This window comes from Macrobrachium nipponense, chromosome 2 (genome assembly GCF_015104395.2).
Source record: "Macrobrachium nipponense isolate FS-2020 chromosome 2, ASM1510439v2, whole genome shotgun sequence".
NCBI lineage: Eukaryota > Metazoa > Arthropoda > Malacostraca > Decapoda > Palaemonidae > Macrobrachium > Macrobrachium nipponense.
In genome coordinates, this window is record NC_087201.1 from 92,899,799 (window position 1) to 92,921,509 (window position 21,711).

Genomic DNA, 21,711 nt, shown 5'->3' on the forward strand with positions numbered 1-21,711 from the left:
AAAGTACTACAGAAGATGGATGCCAGGTACCAACTCAAGAAAAGAGGCAACAGAATTAACCATCTAATGTTCATGGACGACATCAAGCTGTATGGTAAGAGCATCAAGGAAATAGATACCCTAATCCAGACTGTAAGGATTGTATCTGGGGACATCAGGATGGAGTTTGGAATAGAAAAATGCACCTTAGTCAACATACAAAAGGGCAAAGTAACAAGAACTGAAGGGATAAAGCTACCAGATGGGAGCAACATCAAACACATAGATGAGACTGGATACAAATACCTGGGAATAATGGAAGGAGGTGATATAAAACACCAAGAGATGAAGGACACGATCAAGAAAGAATATATGCAGAGACTCAAGGTGATACTCAAGTCAAAACTCAACGCTGGAAATATGATAAAAGCCATAAACACATGGGCAGTGCCAGTAATCAGATACAGCGCAGGAATAGTGGAATGAACGAAGGCAGAACTCCGCAGCATAGATCAGAAAACGAGGAAACATATGACAATACACAAAGCACTACACCCAAGAGCAAATACGGACAGACTATACATAACACGAAAGGAAGGAGGGAGAGGACTACTAAGCATAGAGGACTGCGTCAACATCAAGAACAGAGCACTAGGGCAATATCTGAAAACCAGTGAAGACGAGTGGTTCAAGAGTGCATTTGAAGAAGGACTGATAAAAGTAGATGAAGACCCACAAATATACAGACAGGAGAATGACAAACATAAGAGAGGACTGGCACAACAAACCAATGCACGGACAATACATGAGACAGACTAAAGAACTAGCCAGCAATGACACGTGGCAATGGCTACAGAGGGGGGAGCTAAAGAAGGAAACTGAAGGAATGATAACAGCAGCACAAGATCAGGCCCTAAGAACAAGATATGTTCAAAGAACGATAGACGGAAATAACATCTCTCCCATATGTAGGAAGTGCAATACGAAAAATGAGACCATAAACCACATAGCAAGCGAATGTCCGGCACTTGCACAGAACCAGTACAAAAAGAGGTATGATTCAGTGGCAAAAGCCCTCCACTGGAGCCTGTGCAAGAAACATCAGCTACCTTGCAGTAATAAGTGGTACGAGCACCAACCTGAAGGAGTGATAGAAAACGATCAGGCAAAGATCCTCTGGGACTATGGTATCAGAACAGATAGGGTGATACGTGGAAATAGACCAGACATGATGTTGATTGACAAAATTAAGAAGAAAGTATCACTCATTGATGTCACAATACCATGGGGACACCAGAGTTGAGAGAAAGAGAGGGAAAAAATGGATAAGTATCAAGATCTGAAAATAGAAATAAGAAGGATATGGGATATGCCAGTGGAAATTGTACCCATAATCATAGGAGCACTAGGCACGATCCCAAGATCCCTGAAAAGGAATCTAGAAAAACTAGATGCTGAAATAGCTCCAGGACTCATGCAGAAGAGTGTGATCCTAGAAATGGCGCACATAGTAAGAAAAGTGATGGACTCCTAAGGAGGAAGGATGCAACCCTGAACCCCACACTATAAATACTACCCAGTCGAATTGGATGACTGTGATAGAGCAAAAAATAATAATAATAATAATAATAACCATAATTACAAAAATCATGTGAAAGTATTTTACAAATACTACGAAAATCTCTCTCTCTCTCTCTCTCTCTCTCTCTCTCTCTCTCTCTCTCTCTCTCTCTCTCTCTCTCTCTCTCTCTCTCTTACAGAGATGTATGTTTTTTGGATGATAAATGATTTACTGATTTTCAAATATCAATATTAATGTAAACAGCAATAATATAAATTCATTAAAGAAAATATTAAAGTGAATTAGCAAGATTTTAGTTTATAAATAAAAAAAATTATGTAAGAATGAAAGAAAATGCATTTTACCCGGCATCTTTCTCTTTGAACTCTACGTAGCAAGCTGAGTTGGCTTGGGTCCAACAACTGTTGCCATCTCTTGATCATGTAAATTCTCTCTCTCTCTCTCTCTCTCTCTTTTACTGAGATGAGAATTTCTATGGTACATGTGTATGTATATTAATATTTTCGCATAATAATAATAACAGTAATATAACTAATTTCAAAATTCATATGTGATAGTATTTTATAGAAGCTGGAACCGGTCGTAAGCTTCGAACAAGGGTGTTCGGTAGTTAACTGCTTGTCCGACAGTGCGTGGACCGCGCGACTGGGAGGTGAAGATCCACTTTGCTCTCGGCCGCGCTGGTTGACAGACATGTTCTCCACTTCTCTCTGCCCGCCTTTCGTCGTATGCTTTGTTTCATCAATCTTGGTTTGCTATTCTTGTGAGATTGTGTAAAATACTGTAAGTACGTGTGCTTTTGTATTTTATTACCATTATTATGGATTCTCGTGAGCTGGAGAGTTCCCCACGCCCCCCCATCAGCCGCAGGATTTGCCCTGGTGTGGAGGGCCGTAAGTGTGGGCCCTTCTGCTCCTTCTTGGAGGTTGATCCTCATGAATTGTATGGTCGGTGTCGGGGGCACGAATGCTCTCGCGCTGAGCCCTGTGATATTTGTGTTTTGTGGTTGGAGGAGTAGTGGGCGCGCTTTGAGGGGAGGAGAAAGCGACGTAAGCCTGCCAGGGAGTCATCGGAAAGTTCTCCGGCTACTCCCCTGGTCATGGACACGTCATCTTCTTTCCTCCCTCCTTCTCAGCTCCCGCGTATGGCTCCTTCCCCTTCGGGGGGGGTTCCTCGCTCCTTCTCTTCGCCCGATCCGTCGAACGTGGAGGAGGGGCGAGGTACCCCGACATCCAATTGTACTCGGGGTCTTCTGTTCGCTCGGGGTGGGACTTGTCCCCCCCGGGCGAGGGGGAACCCCTCCTACTAACCCGACTTTTGCCTCCTCAGGTGCGACTGCTGCGGGTGACAACCTTGGCCAGGTGTGGTGCTCGCTGGGTCTCCAGGGGACATCGAGTATTCTGGGGCGGTTGCTTCACCTGGCGAGTGGCTCTGCTCTGGTTATGCATGGTCCGGTAACCACCGCCATATCGACCCCAGGGTATGCCGCCCCTTCTCACCTGGTTTATACGCAGCATATTACAACCGTGACCCCTTCAGCTGCAGTGGAGGCACCATTTCCTAGCGTTCCGAGAGGGTCGTAACACCGCCGCCCGGGTTCGCCGCTCTTGCCTCAGCCCCCGACTTCCAGTGCCCCAAGATCCCGCCCCTGGACCTGCCACCAGTGCCCAGGAGGTCGCTGGCCGCTGCCCGGCCTCCTGCTGTACCTGCCGTTCCTGCCGTACCTGGACCAGCCCCTGCCAGCGTTGTTCCTGCCGTACCTGGACCAGCCCCTGCCGACGTCGTTCCTGCCTGTGGTGTTGCTGCTCCAGTTGCAGGTCCTTCCGGACAGGTGCAGCTGGGCCGTGTTGCTTCGGCAATTGCCCCGGCTCCGTGCTGGATGGAGGACCTGACGACTGTCCTGAGGAAGCTGACGAAGAAGAAGAGAAAGAGGAGGAAGGTGTCGTCGTCGTCTTCATCGTCTTTTTCATCGTCGTCTGTTGCCACCTCTTCCCCTTCAGCTTCCAAGGCTTCACGGCCGAGGAAGAAGAAGGCTGTCTCCCCCCCCCCCCCCCCCCAGAAGTCTCCTTCAGGAACTTCTAAGGGCCCGTCTCACTCCGGTGGGATGGGTGGTCTTCTGCTGGTCCTCCCGCTCCTTCGGGAGCGGGGCCTGTCTCTCCTTCCGCAAGGAAGAGGGGTACCGGCTAACACCGGTACCTCCTCACCTGGTGCTAGGGGCTCTGCCGCTGCATCAGGTTCCGTCTCGGCCTCTTGTTTGCGAGAGGTACCGAGTGTGCGGTCGCCCGCGGGTGACCGTGCAGCCAAAGTCCAGGCTTCCGAGCTCGCTTGGTGCCAGGACCGAGGCACGGAGCGGAAGACAGGTGAGAGTCGCTCAGGTGACTCCCGCCAGGCCAGCGATCACTCCCGTAGCGATACGCAGATTCCCAGGGTTGACGCGATGGTCCCACACCGGCCGCGGGTTGAAACAAGGAAGAGGTCCCCCTCGGTCGCCAGAACTGTCTTCGGCCGATTCCAGCGGATCGACGCGCCGTGAGGACAGGCCCCGCTCCCACCGCAACAGCAGACTGCCGGTCCCCTGACTGCCGCTCCCACCGGGACTGGGCGGGTAGGGGGACCAGCAGCAGTTCCTCCAACGCTCGGGACCGGAGCTGTTGTTCTCAGTCCAGCCGCTCTCAATCAATTACCTTCATTTTGCAACAGACGGGAAGTCTCTAGCACAATATTTTGATTTATGGTGAATTTTTGAAAACAGATTTTTTTTAAACGTCCGCACGTTACGAATTCATGCATCATATTGTGATAATATTTTCTCTGTGGTTGCTTTGATCGTTTTACAATTTGTTTGTATACCGAAATATGATATTGTTATGATACAATAAAGTTTGTTCATACTTACCTGGCAGATATATATATAGCTGTATTTTCTGAAGTCCGACAGAATTTAAAAACTTCCGACACACGCCAGTGGTCGGCCAGGTGGTTAGTAAACCCATTCCCGCCGCTGGTAGGCGGGTATCAGGAACCATTCCCATTTTCTATTCATAATTTTTATTTCCACTGTCCCCTGAGGGAGGTGGGTGGGTACTTGATTATATATATCCTGCCAGGTAAGTATGAACAAACTTTATGTATCATAACAATATCATTTGTTTCATGAAAACTTACCTGTCAGATATATATATAGCTGAATCCCACTTTGGAGGTGGGAAGGGACAGAATAGAAGGATTTTAGGAAACAAATGCATGCAGATGATTTACATCTTGGTTCCACCTGTTAGCATAGCTGGCTTCGTGGTTACTGCAACGTAAGTCTGCTTGTGCTACTAGAGTTGCCAGCGAGGTAGAGACCTATATAGCTGGTGCACTCCGTATGATCTGTCAACAGGGCGAGACCACGACGTGACTAGACCATATTGACCATACCATGAGGGCTAAGAAGTAAAAATAAATATTATATATATATATATATCACCACCTGACCAACCTAGCCAAAGTTAAGGTGTTTTAACTAAGGCTTAAGAGTTAAGAAGTCGCCGTTGTCGGCGACTCATCAACTAAATTAAGAGCTCTTCCTCAACCATTTTTCTACAGGATAGGATGAGTGGTACTTCTTGCCCCCAAGATTGTGTCTGCAGACACGTATGGCCCTAGCGAGCAGCAGATCTCATATGCCATCTTCACATCTCGCAGGGAGTGTGGAAGTGAACACAGAGTTGCTTCGCTAAAACATGGTACTCAGGATGTTACTGAGTGCCATGCTCTGTTGAAATGCTCCGAGGCCGCGCCCTCACCTCGTGAGCAATTTAGATAAAAAAGATTTCAAATCTTTGTGCAAACACAATGAAGGAGCATTTGAAAGAACTCCTTAACACTAAAGCCAGGTGTTCTTCGATATGGGCAAGTCTGGTCTTTTTCGGAACACTGCAGATTGCCCGAATGACTTCGACTTTCTTGAGTTTTATGTAGATAAAACTTGAGAGACCCGACAGGGCACAGGACTCTCTCTGGCTCCTGCCCACTAACTTGTGCCATCCTTGCTTCCAAGCTTCTGGGCCCAAGGACAAAACGGGTTTCCATTCTTAGGCCAACAAGGAAGTGCTTAGAGAAGCACACCGCCTTGTCTTCTCTAAAGCCAAAACTTGTGACTATGGCTTAAAATTTCACTAACCCTCTTTGTTCGTATCTAGGGTGGTTAGAAGAAGGCTTCCTGATCACATGCAAAAAGTTAACAGGTAGGAGAGGTTCGAATGCTTTAACATCAAGAACTTCAGACTACGTCTAAGTTCCATATTGAAAGCTTCGATCTGGACATGCACAGTCAGTCCGTCTGTACTAAAGTCAGGTGACCGACCAGTTGACAAGTCAGACGAAATCAAGGACAGCAAGGCTGTACCCTGAAGACCATAAGGCACTATCTTCGCTGAAGAATGAGTGTCTGGACTGCCTGGGCGATTCAATCTAAGCAAACCTTGGGGGGTGTATCAACGCAACCCAAACGTCGTCAGCGAATCAACTGACTCGAGCTTCTGGTGCCAGGAGAAAGGACTAGCAGGAGCAAAAGGCGATTCAGGTCCGAAGGAAGAATGCCCTGACAGTCCAACCTGGTCTCATGTTACACGATCATCGGGGGTGTATAAAACGCAACTGACTTCGTCAACAAGAAACTCTGGGCTACTATATGTCGCCTGATCTCGCACGAGTGTCTGACTCCGAGAAAAAACAGGTGAGACAAAAAGCAGATGGTGAGCGAGTTTCGAGATTCCACCAGAACTCAAAAATCGTGAAGGGCTTTGTTGTTTGACAGACGCAAATCTCTGAGCCCAAAGGCCGTCAACACATATTTGCATATTCTTTAATAGTTTGTGACTGCCAGCTTATCCATTCTTCAGACGGAAAAGAAGACGGTAATCTTATTTCCTGTCAACCTCTCGATAGTCTGAACGTAGTCAGACTCAGAGCGGAGAGGTTATAGGTACCTTTCCGAGTTAGAGTAGACCGACTCTCTCGGAAAAGGTCCTTGGAAAGTGACTAGGAAAATATGTGACCTCTGTGAATCCAGGATTCTGAAGGCCAACATGGGGCGATCAGCGTCATTGTCGCTCCCTGTGACGTCATAAATCCTCTTATTACATTTCCTAAGCGATTGAAAAAGGGGAAGAAAGAGACTAAACATCCATCCCCGTTCAATATCATAGGATGGCGTTTAATGGTACCGATTCCGGATCGAGAATAAGGGAGCAGAGAAGAAGCCGCCTCTTCGTCCTCAACATATCGAAGAGAAGAATGAAAGGCGTCGCTAAAGTCTACACAACTCCCAACTTACTTCTAAAGAAAGATTGCACTCGGAAGTGAATAATTGCTGCCGTCGATCGAGACGATTCGTACGGACTTTGCAATCCTGTAACGAACCTGTAGAGGATCGTTACATTTTACGCCTGTTGTTATAATAGGCTCTTTCTCGTAAACTCGAACAAGGACCGAGAGAAGATACTTCTTAAGATATGAGAGAGCTGTGGAATATCAGAGTTGATCTGGACCACTGGTTCCCAAAACTCGTTTCGAGGACTGGAGGGACTACCGAATCGCTTTTACTTCTTTCAGATTAAGCCAGGACATCTGAAACCCTATCCAGATGTCCGGCACCTTCTTTCTATCACCTCAGGTGATAGACGCACTGAGAGATGTTCAGAATCATTGCTAGATCTTGAATAATATTTCAGTTCCCGGTAGGAAAAAACTGTGGTCTGAATTGCAGTCTATTCGGGAAACAAACTTCTTCAGGAAGGAAATGGTCCCCAGCAAGCTCATCCATTCCCTCCCCGAGTATGCTTACTTCCCTAAATAAGGCTGCGCTTTGCCTAAGCATGGAGAGCAAATAAAAGTGCAATGTTGCGGTAGACCTCGTAGTTCCATACCGTGCGGTAAACGAGCACCGAAAGGATTAAGAGATAACTCTGTTGAACATAGTAAGGCAAAACGAATGCAACGTTTATTCATTCACGTAAGAAATCCCCTCAATCATTAGGCTAAAGTCCGTGATTGTAGGACAGATACAGTTAGTCAGTCAATCCCGCAGGAGGAGACGTAACCGTCAGCACAGAGATACGGTTAGTCAGTCAATCCCGCAGGAGAGAGAGACGTAAACTACCGCGCATGACAGCGCACGATCTGTCACTGAATACTGGCTCGGTTGGACTGGAGGACAGACAGCGTGACAGCAGCAGCAAGCAGCTTACGAACGTCGTCTCTTAACTTTATGTCTGGGTTGCCAGTTACCCTATTCTACGAAGAAATAGGTCCGTTATTTTTGAGCAGAAAGACTCTCAAGCTGGTATATTTAAGCGAAACAGAAAACGCTAAATATATAGATGCGTTTGTGTCGTCAGAACACTACCATACAACGGTAAAAGATAAATCGGAAACTCCTGTTAGGCTGCAGGGAGTAACGATTAAATGTCCTTAAAATAGACAACAGACTCTCGGTTGCCATCCGAAGAGGTAACTACAGCAAGCGTATATGACTTGAACCAACCAGAAGTAAAATAACGCAAGGCAAAAAATGAAATTATATCACAATAAAGTTTGTCCTACTTACCTGGCAGACATATATATAGCTGAATTCGGAAATACAGCTACATACATATCTGACAGGCAAGTTTCATGAACAAAAACTTAAGAGAATCGAAGCAGTCGAAGCAGTCAGCTCAAGCTTCTTATGTTATTGGACATAAGCGTTCATTGACGTAGTCTACAAGTCTATTTCTTGTACGAGTCTGCGAATGACGAATGAGAGCTCTTCCGAATCTTGTCAATAAGAGCTTATTCGCTTACGCAATATCAAGTTAATGAGATGTTTGTCATGAGAACTAACCCATTTACGGGACAAAGAGACATTTTGTCAAAGAGGGGATACCCACTTACTTGACAAAACGAAAGTATATTGTCAAGGGGGGAAAGTCACTGAATTGACAAAACGTAATCCAGGGAGAGTCGAGCATTTAATTTTCCGATTCCCGTCTCAAACGAGGAAGGGGCAAGAATCCTGTTAAGAGACTGAGCTTACGGCAAGTAGGACGACGATGTTCAATTCGGCAGCGTAGTCCCGACTAGAAACTAACAAAATCTATCATCTGAAAAAACCCTTTCAGATGGGGTAAAAAGCTTGGAAAATTATGCTGGAAGAAGGAAGAAACTCTCCAACCAGCTTCCTCTCCCGTATCACAACTAATGCTGCTAAAGCTTAAAATTATTGGCAGTATGGCAAAGGAAGTCCTGTCTTGCGCTTTCCTGAAGAGCGTCCTTTGATGAGTGCCTTTGCAAGAATCCTACTGAACGTTGCCGAGAGTCCTGACGTGCAGGACATCGAGCCTTACATAACCCGTAACTGCCTTAGCGCAAAGTCTTGACTGCGGTAGTGGCAACTTAAATTTATTGGCAGAATGGCAAAGGTTGCGGTAGAGCAAACGAGATCTTCCTTAACTCCATCCACCTATGCGAAAAGCAATATTAATTGACAGAGACCTCTTGAATTCACGAAACCCGATGTCTTGCTGGGTTTCGAAGAAGAAGTTGTCTGTTCACTTTAAGCTTCCTCCGAAGCACTGCCTACTTCACATTCTTTGCAGGTGAGGTAGAAGGTATCACCGAAGGTAGAGGTAAAAAATTCTTTAGGCCCAAATCTGAAACAAGAGCTTGAAGAGTTCAACAAGAAACGTTCAGCCAGGCGACACACCTGGCGTGCGCTGGTGCACGCTCGGCGTCCACTGGAGCGCGCTCGGCGTCCACTGGAGCGCGCTCGGCGTCCACTGGAGCGCGCTCGGCGTCCACTGGAGCGCGCTCGGCGTCCACTGGCGCGCAACGGAGCGCGCTTGGCGTGCACTCTGCGCGCGCCTGGAGTCCATCCGAGCGTCCCCAGGCGTCCGCTCTCAAAAGCTTCCTGCTACTATTGACTTCTTTTACGTATTTCTCGGTGGAAAGACGGACACGAGTTCAGGCGACGTTCGCCTTCTTACTTCTCACTGAAACGCATAACGAGAGAGAGAGAGACGTGAAGCGTCCTCTTCTATAAAGCTTCTATTTAGAAGGCGCGAGTCCTTCCGAAAGCTCCAACCCCTGCACGGAGAGGACGCTTCGGAGGACGAGAAGCAAACTTTCAGGATTCGTGCACACGCACGCACTTTGGCAGTCTGGGGATTTTCATCAGTAACTGCCGAAGGCACGCCAGATCGGTGGGGGTTCCTTGGTAACCCTCCTTCGGCTTTCGACATGCTCCCTCCCCAGGTCCTGGGAGTCAAGCAGAGGTCCAGGCCTAGAGGCGAAACGAGGCCGATCTGACGCACCCTCCACTACACAAGGGGTATCACTGCACTTCTGCACTTCACTTTTACTCTCTAAAGCAAGCACTTTCGATTCTAAGTTACGAATCGAAAGAGTATAAGAGAAAGGGCAATTCCTCTACAGACACTGCTTAGGGCCCGAAGGCAATACTGCAGGGTTAGGAGTAACAATTACAGAAGTAGCACTTCACGCAATGAAGAAGAGCGAGCACCTCTCGTAAAACTATTCATAGCCCGTAGGCCATACTACAGGGTTAGGCAAAATAAAGTCTACAGGAAGGTTAGCAGGTTCATACCCTGACTTTTGTTAATGATTAATTGCGTACATACGAATCATACGTCTTCTTACGGAATTAGACATGTTTACTGATTAATTGCGTACATACGAATCATACGTCTTCCTTACGGAATAGACAAAGTCTCACACTCCTTACATGACAAATCTCAACAAAGAAGGAAGACACATACCTCTCGTACATACCAAGTGCGGATCTACCGAAGCTTTCGGTAGCCACACCCTATCTTTGCAGACAACCCCGTCTGAAACTAGCTACTAGATTCAGATATTTTAAGCAAATATGAATCAAATTCAAATCAATTTAAGATAGCGTATGCCTAGCCACAAAATCCAAGTAAATAAATCAAAAGACAATTAGGATACTTAGCGGCAATGAAGGTTCCAAAATTCCTAAGACGGAGGTACTGAAAACAGGTGTTTTCAGCACCGGCGACAGAAAAATTATGGATAGAAAATGGGAATGGTTCCTGATACCCGCCTCCCAGCGGCGGGAATAAGGGTACTAACCACCTGGCCGACCACTGCGTGTGTCGGAAGTTTTAAAATTCTGTCGGACTTCAGAAAATACAGATATATATATCTGCAGGTAGTTTTCATGAACAAACATTGCAATTTAGTGTACAATACAACAACAAAAATAATTAACTCATTAGCTTAAACCGTCTCTGCTCACAGCGCCATTTTGTATACAGATCTATATATGAAATTTTTTTTGCGGTCATATATTCCAATATTTATATATGATAATATTTTTTTTCATTTCTGATGGTTGCATACTAAACTTCAGGCAATGAAAAAAAAAGGAGCCAAAAGTGAACTCTTAATCTTAAAAATTAAGCATGCTGTGAAATTTTGAAAAAAAAACTTTTTCCGCTTCAGCGCTCACTCGCGAACGCTGCCGGCAAACGGGAGACACTTTCTGAAATACCGGCTCGGTGTTTAAGGGTTAATTAATGTTTTTGACAACAGCCCTAAAACTAATTTGCTGTGGTCTTGGAACTATCAGATGTAAAGAATGTAGGAAATTGTTCTGAGAAATGTATGCCTAATATGTCAGATATAGGAAAGATGGGAAACTAATAGATTGTGAAAGCAATTAGCTAGGTCAGGACTTAAACCTGTCAGTTCATCCTTAAACAAAAGGATGCCATCAAAAGTGCAACACCAGCAAAAGGAACTACAATTCTGTCCCAATTAAGGACAAATATCCATGAAGAAATGAAGAAGCTTCTGCTGGTGTGGGTGAAAGAGAAGGAGCTGGCAGAAGATACAGTGATGGAGACTGTAATATGCGAAAAGGTGCATAGCATTTAGGCCGACTTGAAGAAGAAACTGCATTTCTTTTTCACAATAAATTTTTTTTGGTTTCATTTCACGTAAGGAAAGTGCAGTTTTAGTTTTATTTAAAGTAAAGAAAATGAAATTTTAGTTTAAATTGCGTTAAGAAAGTGCTGTTTTAGTTTACGTGTCTACAGTGCCTGCATCGCTTCCTCCCTTCTCTTCCGCCATTCACCTCTGTTAGCTGCACTCGGCTGTCTCCAAGCACTAAATAACGCCTTTTCTTTTATTTCATATATTTTGTTATGCATTGGTAAAGTATATATGTGTGTTTCTTAATTAAAAACATGTCTTTTTTCATAATTTTATGATGGTTTGGGGATGTTTCACAGGGCTAGAATGGATTAAATCTATTTCAGTTATTTTAAATGGCTGAAATTTGTTTGACATACAAGTAGATAGACTTATGAGCTCAGTTACATAATGAATAAAACTTTTATATCTAGGTATCACTGTATGTACGTTCGCTTTTGGACGAGGAAGGAGAGTTGGTGTAACTCCTTTGCCACTGCCTCTCAATCTTTCACATGTTCTTGCACCTCATTTTCTTTTCCTCAGTTGAATTGACTTAGGCAGACGTTGACGACTCTAAATAGTTATAAAAACTTCTCGTAATTGTAGATAGTCGCCCTACTTCTGTTCACGAGTTCTAAGAACTCACTGACGCTGAAGAATGGGTCAACCTGGTCAAGCTGCAATTCCTGTAGGTGAACCAAAGTACCACAGGGACCCCGAAGGTGGTAGCCTCCTAGATTCCGGGACATCAACAGATCTCGCATGTCGTAAACTGCACTGTTCTATGTAGATACAGGCCAACTCGTTCAGAATCCTTTCATCAAACAAGGGAAGGGGCGTGGCTGGCGCACGCCGTGAGTGACTAAACACCAATGACCACACTCAGGGTAGCGAAGGATTAGATAAGCCGTGATCCAAACTTTCTAACAAAAACTGCAGTAGTGACCTTAAATTCTGTGGAAAAGCGTCAGGCTGTGAGGTGGAACTCGGACTGCCCTGTCACGTATCACCACCCTTATGACAAGCTTTCCACTTGTGGCAACAAGCTCATAAGAAAATAAAAAACCAATGATCGTGTAATAAAGCATTCAGTAGTTCACTAATTAATGTGGGGTTGGGAATGAGTTAGTAGTATTACAAAATGGCCTAACGAAAAACAAAGTCAAAATTAACTGCGAAGTCATGGATGGACTCCCTTACAGAATTCATTCAAGACTCCCAAAGAACTAGGTTTAATTATATGGAAACGATAAACGTTAGTAGCTTATTAATGAAACTTGTAAAATAAAAAAGAATCAAAAACATGTTTAGACTGAACGATTTACAAATTACAATGAAATTACTTGATCTAATAGTATTATGAAATATCATTTTTATTTCCAGAATGCAAAATATTGCCGGTACAATTTTCCAAGTAATACGTACACAGATGGTAGAAATATTGATGTCTCCTTCAAGGATTGGTTTTTTAGTGCTTGTACTGAGGTAGCAGAAGGAGCATGGGTAGAATTGGTCAATATTATTCCAGCATTTAAGTTTTCCCAGACAATTTAGACGTATGTTCAAAAGGAAAGGAAGACATAATTTTGATTCAAGTGTGTTAGGTATTTCTGGATAGGTCATGCAGTTTTAGATGGCATGGCAAGCCATCAGCTTGGATTGGGGATTCTCTACAGCAGATATTCCAGACCACTAATAAACCAGGTGACTGGCCCATTTTTTTTTATGTTAACATACTTTTAAATTTCAGGTTGACAGAATATTAGGGGATGCATCAAAGAAAGAGATTGAAAGCCAGCTGGATGTAGTGAGCGCATTGCAGGATGCAGTGGTGATAAGAAGAATGCAGCTGGTCTACACAGTTGGTGAAGTATGATTGTAAAGAAGCTTTATTTATTAATTTATTTGATAGAAAATTAATAATCATATTGAAAAAAGCCATCTGTGGCAAGATGGAATTATAAATCTTCATATACAAATGTGTAGAAATATTTTACTGTGACCTGTCTTTGAAATCTCACTATAGGGTCAAAGTGTTTCCAGATGACTTTACAAACTAACAATGGGAAAAAAAACCTGTACTGGGCTATCCCAAAGTCCTAACCTAACCGTTCTTACTACTTGTTCTTAATTACTATTTCAATATCAGATCAGCCATTTAAACTGAGTTTCTACCATTGTAGCACTGCCACATACAGTTGAGAATTACAATTCAGAAAATACCCCAGCACAACCAAGTAAAATTTCACTTCACAAATTATATACTACATGAAAGGAAATGATGGCAATATAGCAAGCAACCAAGGCTGCAACTGCTGTGACAAAATCACACATTGATTCCTGTAAGTGACTTTGTAACCTTTTTAGAACCCATTAATAATAAATCTAAAACCCATTCATAATGAATGGCAGTATCATATGGAAGGGAACAACCCAAAGGTAATTTAGACTTGTCTTAGAATCTGTCACTCGTTTGTAATGTATGAATATTTTATCCAGCAGTTAAACTTATTTGTTCCTACACTATATACAAAACCTCCGTCTTTTACATAAGGAATTACTTTCAGCGTAGGCTGGAATTACGGCCGTTAAATTCTTGAAAAAGGTGGTTAGGCCCACCTGCCCAAATTTAAACACTCCACTTTGCTTTCAGCCATCTTCCAATGAAGATGTATGTTTGTGAGCTTTTGCTGACTGGCTGTTGATTACAGTTTTCCCGGTGGAATCTTTAAGTTTTATTTTGAATAAATATGTATATACTGTGTTTGATATTAATAATTAAATGACTGTAATTATTAATATACACACCCACTTTTTGTGATAGCCTTGATAGCCGCCTTTCTACTTTGTTTTAAGGGTCGGCAGCAAGGGTATGCCAACATGTTTATTAGTACATATTTTCGCCTTTTAACGTTAGGATGAGACATGTATTCATCCAAATTTACGCTTACGCTTTTGAAATTATTGAGGGGAACTTCGGAGGTTTGTCCTTTGTTTCTAATGGTAATTCTTCTTCTCCTTCGTCCTTTCGCTAGCTATCAGACGAAGATAGAAGAAGGGGTGTGTGGTGTTGGTATTGAGGGATCTCTCATTTTAGAGGGTGGTGTTCTTGGATGCGAGAGGAGTATCCTTATTACTTTAAACCATATTTTCTTTATTTTACAAGCTAACAGTGGTGATAGTTCATTACAGCAGTAGATAGTTGGATATCTATTTGTGTTGGTTATCCTAACCTTGGAATTGTACCTGTGACTCGTAGAGTACTGTGATGGTTGGCCTTCGAGGTCCTTGAGTGTGTGTGCTGTTCCCTTGCTGGAAACTTATCATTTACCGCTGCTATCTTGGGTAGTTTGTCACTGTCAAAGCCTTCGCCACTTCCCTGTGATTATTAGCTCTATTCCTGTTGGTAAATGTACCTTGTCCTGTAGAAAAAGTCTTGCAGAATTTTGAGAAGTTGAAGAGGAAGAGAGCTTGTCAAGTGTCGTCATTTTCCTCTTCAGAATGATCATATTTTCCATCAGTCTCCACCCCTTTGACTTCTAAGGCTCCTTGCTGAAGGAGTAGGTAGGTAGGTAGTCTCTCTCTCTCTCTCTCTCTCTCTCTCTCTCTCTCTCTCTCTCTCTCTCTCCTGTGATATCGTGATATCACACTGCACACTTTCATCATTTGGACACTACTTACTGCTCTATTTGCTGTCATATTTTTGTTTTTGCTAATTACAAAGAAAATCATGTACAGTGTCATGAGTTAAATGTTTAATTATATATAGGTATGTGTCAGGGACAAGATATGTTTACCAGAAACCTTTATTGCTCTTACATGTGTGGGTTTTGTAGGTTTTCTTTCCTTTGTGGGTGTTCACATCGGACGAGCGAGATGTCTCCTCATTGGTTGGTTGCAGATGTAGAGCAAACAATTAAGTGGGGTGGGTTAATGGGAGAGGGCAAGATTGTATTCTTAGTCTGTTATTTGTAGTTAGTTATTCTGATGTATTATGCAATGGTTATTTATTTATGAGGAAAAAATATGTTGTTCCTACGTGATATACAAACCCTTGGTCCTTTACCATAGGAATTACTGAAGGCGTAGCCTGGACACAGCCACTGAATTCTTTAACAGCACTTAGGTAGTTAACTACCAGTCCAGTCGTTGGTAGTCCCTCCAACCAGATGTAAACATTCCAATTTGCTTTCAGCCATCGTTGCAGATAGACGTGTCTCCACTGCTTTCTGCCCGACTGTTTACTGCTGTTTTCTCTCAATCCCGGTAAGGTTTTTCTTTGTTATTTCTTATTATGATTTGTGATTGTTATTGTGATAATATGTTTGTGATATACTGAATCGTGCAAACCTATGAATTGCAACTTTATAAGTTATGATCGTTGTTGATATATTGTGTTTCTGATAGTATACTGAATCATGAAAACCCATGAATCGTAACATCCTTTTTACCTTGCCCCTGGGAGTTGCCCCAGGATAGAGGGTAGGAGGTGTGGCATAATCTGCGCCTTGATAAATCGATCTTCACATCCTTTGCCTCATACTGGGGCATGAGTGTAAAATTTTTTTGCATGTGGAGTGCTACATTTGGTCTATGACACAGTGGGGGAAGTTTGCCAGGAGGAGGAATACATTGGAAGCCCTATGATGAGGGTAAGACACCTCCCACCACATCGAGGTACTAACCTCGTCTTCCTTTGTATTTACTGCTCTCATGGCAATCATCCTGTACTCGCTGTCGCTTCTCCAGTAGAAGCTACATCTGCTTCCCCTTCTGACAAGTCAGAGAGGGAAGAAGAAGGGCGGGGGCTGTGGTCCCAGACCTGGGGATCACTCCTTTACGGTCCTCCCCTCACTCTGAAGTATAGCTTTGCACGACGGGGGAACCCACTTTATTAATTTCTGAACTTTTTACTCTTGCAAGTGAGGTTTCAGACTTAGAACTAGCGTGGATTTTTATGGGATGGCTATCGATCCAGGCTTGCTGTTACACCTCAATAGAGGTGCCTGCAGTGCACCTGGCCTGGTCTCGTCACCCGATGAATGTATCACCTACGGTAGTAATGGGACCAGACACTTCTACCAGCCTATTCACTTGCTAGTTCCTGTCCCTTCAGTGCCTCCCCTCCTGGTTATGAAGTGGCACCGGACGTTCCCACTTGTTCCTGCATCTGTACCTACACCTGCTCTTGCTCCTGTGCCTGGACCATGATAGTCTGCCGGACCTTGTGGGCCCTGACAACTCTACTGCGGAAGCTGTTGAAGAGGAAGGCGAAGAAGATGAAGAATCCAAGGAGTGCTGTCGTCTTCAATGTCGTCTTCATCCTTGTTGTCTTCATCACCTGCCGCCTCCTCACCTCTCCCTTCGGAAGCTTCACTGCATTCAAAGGAGAAGGTATCTTCTTCTGCCCCGAAGAAGTCTTGTTTCAAGACTTCTAAGGGCCTGTTTTCCTCCTTTCGGGGAGGAGTTGTTGGCTCTCTGCTGGCTCCTGCTCTTTGGAAATGGGGGCTGAGACACTGTCCCTAGGGACCAGGGTCTCGGGAGCCGCTGGAGCTTAACCAAGGTTTGCTCTCTAGCCGCTTTTCCAAAGGGTGCTGCTCGAGGGACAGGGACCATGTCGGAATCTTGTTCATGAGAATCTCCAAATGTACGATCACCTAAAGGTGGACGTACATCCACAGTCAAGGAAGGGGAGTTCTCTCCTCAATATGGCAGTGGTATGGTGAGAGAGTAGGGACAGAGCCATAACTTGGACCCACCTGTGAAGACCAAGCTTGGTTCTTCTTATGGAGCAAGGGACTCGGAGAAGCTAAGAGGAGGTCCCCTTACAGCCTCTTCACACAAGGTTTTTGACCTCGAAGAGGACTGCTAGCAGCGCTGACTATGATCTTGCAGTTCTTTAACTTCAATCAAAAGTCAGTGGCTGGATTCCTTCCTTCGCTCTTACGACTTGGAAGGAAATCTACAGGTAGGCTGAACCCAGTTGGTTCACTGGAGGTCACTCAAGAATTCACTCCACCAATCAGTTAGTCTTCTTATCCCTCTTACGCCGGAGCGGTAAATAAAAAATTGTCTCCCGTGTGCCGGAGGGGTTTTGGAGTGAGCTCAGAAGCGGAAAAAATATTTTTTTCAAAAAATCACAGCGCGCTTAGTTTTCAAGATTAAGAGTTCATTTTTGGCTCCTTTTTTGTCATTGGCTGAAGTTAAGTATGCAACCATCAGAAATGAAAAAAATTATCATTATCATATATAAATAATGCGATATATGATAGCGCTAAAAACGAAATTTCATATATATTGTATTCAAATCGCGCTGTGCGCAAAACAGTTAAAGGTAACAAGTTAGGCATTTTTTTCGTTGTAATGTACACTAAATTGCGATCATTTTGGTATATAACACATTGTAAAACGATAAAAGCAACACAGGGAAAATGTTATCACAAAATAATGCATGAATTCGTAATGCGCGGACATAAACAAATATTTTTTTTAAAAATTCACCATAAATCTAAATGTTGTCCTAGAGACTTCCAATTTCTTTCAAAATGAAGACAAATGATTGAATATTACTATACTGTAAGAGTATTAGCTTACAATTGCAGTTTTCGACCATATCTGACGAGTTAAAGTTGACCGAATGTCGAATTTTTTTATATATATATTTTTTATATGCAATTATTTCAGAAATAGAAAAGCTACAACCTTCAAATATTTTTTGTTTTATTCTACATTGAAATTGCACACATTTTCATATATATAAAACTCTATGAAATGCCTAATATGAAATGGAGCAAATATTCCGAGAATGGGACGTACGTATTTCGGAGATTTGTGGTGGAGAATCCGCGCGCGGAGGGAAGGAAAGATTTTTTTTAAAATTCACCATAAATCTTATATTTTTGCTAGACTTCGAATTTGTTTCAAGATGAAGATAAATGACTGAATATTACTAGACTGTAAGAGTTTTAGCTTACAATTGCGTTTTTCGACCATTTCGGTAGAGTCAAAGTTGACCGAACGTGGTTTTTTTTTCTATATCGTGATTTATATGCAAATATTTCAAAAATGAAAAAGCTACAACCTTCAATTATTTTTCGTTGTATTCTAGATGAAATTGCGCACATTTTCATATATAAAACTATGTAACGGCTAATTTAAAATGGTGCAAACATTACCACAATTGCACGTATGATTTTTTCGGAAGAGTTACCGCGCGGACGTAAAGAAAATGTTATTTTTTTCATAAATTCACCATAAATCGAAATATTGTGCTAGAGACTTCCAATTTGTTGCAAAATGAAGGTAAATGCTTGAATATTACTAGAATATAAGCGTTTTAGCTTACAATTGCGTTTTTCGACCATTTCGGTAGAATCAAAGTTGACCGAAGGTTGAAATTTTGGCAATTATCGTTATTTATATGAAAAATATCTCAAAACTGATAAAAGCTACAACCATGGTTTTGTTTTTAGTTGTATTGTGCATGAAATTGCACACATTTCCATATATAAAACTTTATATAACGGCTAATTTTAAAATGGTGCAAACATTACCACAATCGAATGTATGATTTTTTTCGGAAGAGTTACCGCGCGGACGTAAGGAAAAAGTTTTTTCATAAATTCACCATAAATCAAAAATATTGTGCTAGAGACTTCCAATTAGTTGTAAAATGAAGGTAAATGATGAATATTACTAGAATATAAGCGTTTTAGCTTACAATTCCGTTTTTTTCGACCATTTCGGGTAGAGTCAAAGTTGACCGAAGGTTGAAATTTTGGCAATTATCGTTATTTATATGAAAATATCTCAAAACGATAAAAGCTACAATCATGAGTATTTTATTGTGATTCTACATAAAAATGCGCACATTTTCATATATAATACTTCATGTAACGGCTAATTTACAATGGTACAAAAATTATGTCAAAGTGTCGAAATAATTTCGAGATGTGTCACAGATACTTTTTAGTGCGGCAAGAAAGAAATTCGCTCTTGCGCGCCTGCGTTAACGATTGTAAACTAAACAACACCTTGATCCGTGAACTCCCAGCATCCCCAAGGCTGTGATTCAAAACTTTTAGGCTGGTAGGCTATAAGTATTTTTTCCGCGAATTTTTAAAAAAACTTTTGTAAGTAGACGTAAAATACGTCCAGTCGGCACACGGGAGACAAAAAATGTCGACGTAAAATACGTCTAGTCGGCGTAAGAGGGTTATAGTAAAGGACCAAGGGTTTATATATCGCGTAGGAACAAATCAATTTTTGAAAGTAAATTGTATTTTTCCTAGCCATACAAACCCGAGGTCCTTTACATTAACTGCCCACTACATTAACTCCACCTCATGCCACCCCTCAATCTGCTACCTGGGCCAAAACCAAATTGGGAAGTTTACATCTGGTCGGAGGGACTACCAACGACCAGACCAGCCGTGTCCAGGCTACACCTTAAGTAATTCATATAGTAAAGGACCTCGGGTTTGTATAGCTAGGAAAAATACAATTTACTTTCAAACATTGTGATTTTAATTCAACATTATTGCAGGTTTGGAATGAGACAGTATCATGGGATGAGGAGAGGAGGAATAATGGCTCAAGGGTAGTGACTCTGCTGATCAAAGTAGGAGGAGAATCATCCAAGGAGTCTTTGCAGAAGCTTCAGCAGATGTTTGAGGCTTTATACATGTTGGGGGAATTGCAAAGACGTATCAAAGCTCTGGGGAAAAATTTAATGCGTTATTTCTTCAGGTGAGGTATTTGGAAGGAATTAGTACATAGTATTATGTAATGTTTCTTTTACATAAGTAACTACCAAGTAATTACATAGCTAACAGTTTCTAGCACCAGCAACTAAAATTCGGAATTCCGGGTAGCAATTCTTCTTTGTTTAGGCTATAATAATAATAATAATAATAATAATAATATGCTTATTTTCGGCTATTTTCGGGGCCATATACATTGAATATACAAAATACAGACAGTAGCATACACAATCTAGATACATGTGACATGATAAAATAGAAAAAAGAAAATGAATAACGGCACTTATCCACAAGGTAGCTGAGGTAGCATAAAAGCTAGTAATCATCATACTGGTAATAACAGTAATAATATTGGTGAGAAAAAAAAAAAATATGCATTGAGAGTAATAACAGATGGTGCACATATTATATAACTCAAATTTCAACTAGAGACCTTAGGTGGTTACAGTAGTCAGGTCCAGAGGGCTTAAAATACATAAATTAAATGTAAATAAGACTTTAACTTGATAGTAATCACAGTAATAATGAAAAATTAAAATCAGCAATAAATGTAAAAATGACAAAAACTGCAGATGACATCTTGCCAATATAGAGATTAAGTCCTTTAGGGGACAAAGGCCTCATTTTCCCATCTTTCCCACAATTTTGATTTTCTTCTTGCTTCACTCTTAGGATGCTTTGTATGAGCGAGTTGGTGCTATATCTCACTCAGGTTACCAGACTGGACATTGTTCGCCTAACAATGATTTTTAAATTGTCCAGGTGGTTTTCTATGAACATCTGTGTGGCGGAGTGGTAGCGGGGAGTGTTTGTGAGGCGCCTCAGAATGTCATTGTGCACAACAGTGATGCGTCGCATCGTCTCTCGGGTATAGTTCGTCCAGAGGGAACACCCATAGATACTGTAGCAGTACGAGCGGAAGAATAGCAGCAGTTTCACGTCTCGGTGACAGAAGGCAAACCTTCTTGCAATCATGTTTGCCCGCTGCACATAGCTTTACGACGCCTCTGTTCAATGTCTGCCGTATCTTTTAGGTCGTTGGTGATAATGGTGACCAAATACGGAAATTCGTGCACAAATTCCAGCCGATGGTTTCCGAGGAAAAATTTGAGGTTCTGCAATATGCTTAAGCGATCTCGGGAGCAGCGACATGCACTGGGTCTTGGTCTCGTTGTAGATTATATCAAATTCCTCTGCATATTGGCGGCAAGTATCGATGAGTCGTTGGAGACCTTGCACTGATGGGGAAATCAGAACCATATCGTCGGCGTAACAGAGGTTGTTTATAGTTGTTTCATTGACAGTGCATCCGATTGGAGCGAGTTCAGTTTGACGTTCAAGGCATCTGTGTACGTATTAAAGAGGTATGGAGAGAGAATGCCCCCTTGCCGAAGCCCGTTT

The 21,711-nt window shown here is 42.6% G+C and overlaps 1 protein-coding gene across 1 annotated transcript in view; it reads left to right on the forward strand.

Annotated features, from left to right (window-relative positions):
- Nucleotides 1–21,711, forward strand: part of LOC135220792 (centromere/kinetochore protein zw10 homolog) — a 310,898-nt gene that overhangs the window by 87,006 nt on the left and 202,181 nt on the right. The window contains exons 5-6 of the mRNA XM_064258288.1: nucleotides 13,299–13,418; nucleotides 20,094–20,296. Coding sequence (XP_064114358.1) covers nucleotides 13,299–13,418; nucleotides 20,094–20,296 — 323 coding nt within the window. The remainder of the gene's footprint in view (nucleotides 1–13,298; nucleotides 13,419–20,093; nucleotides 20,297–21,711) is intronic.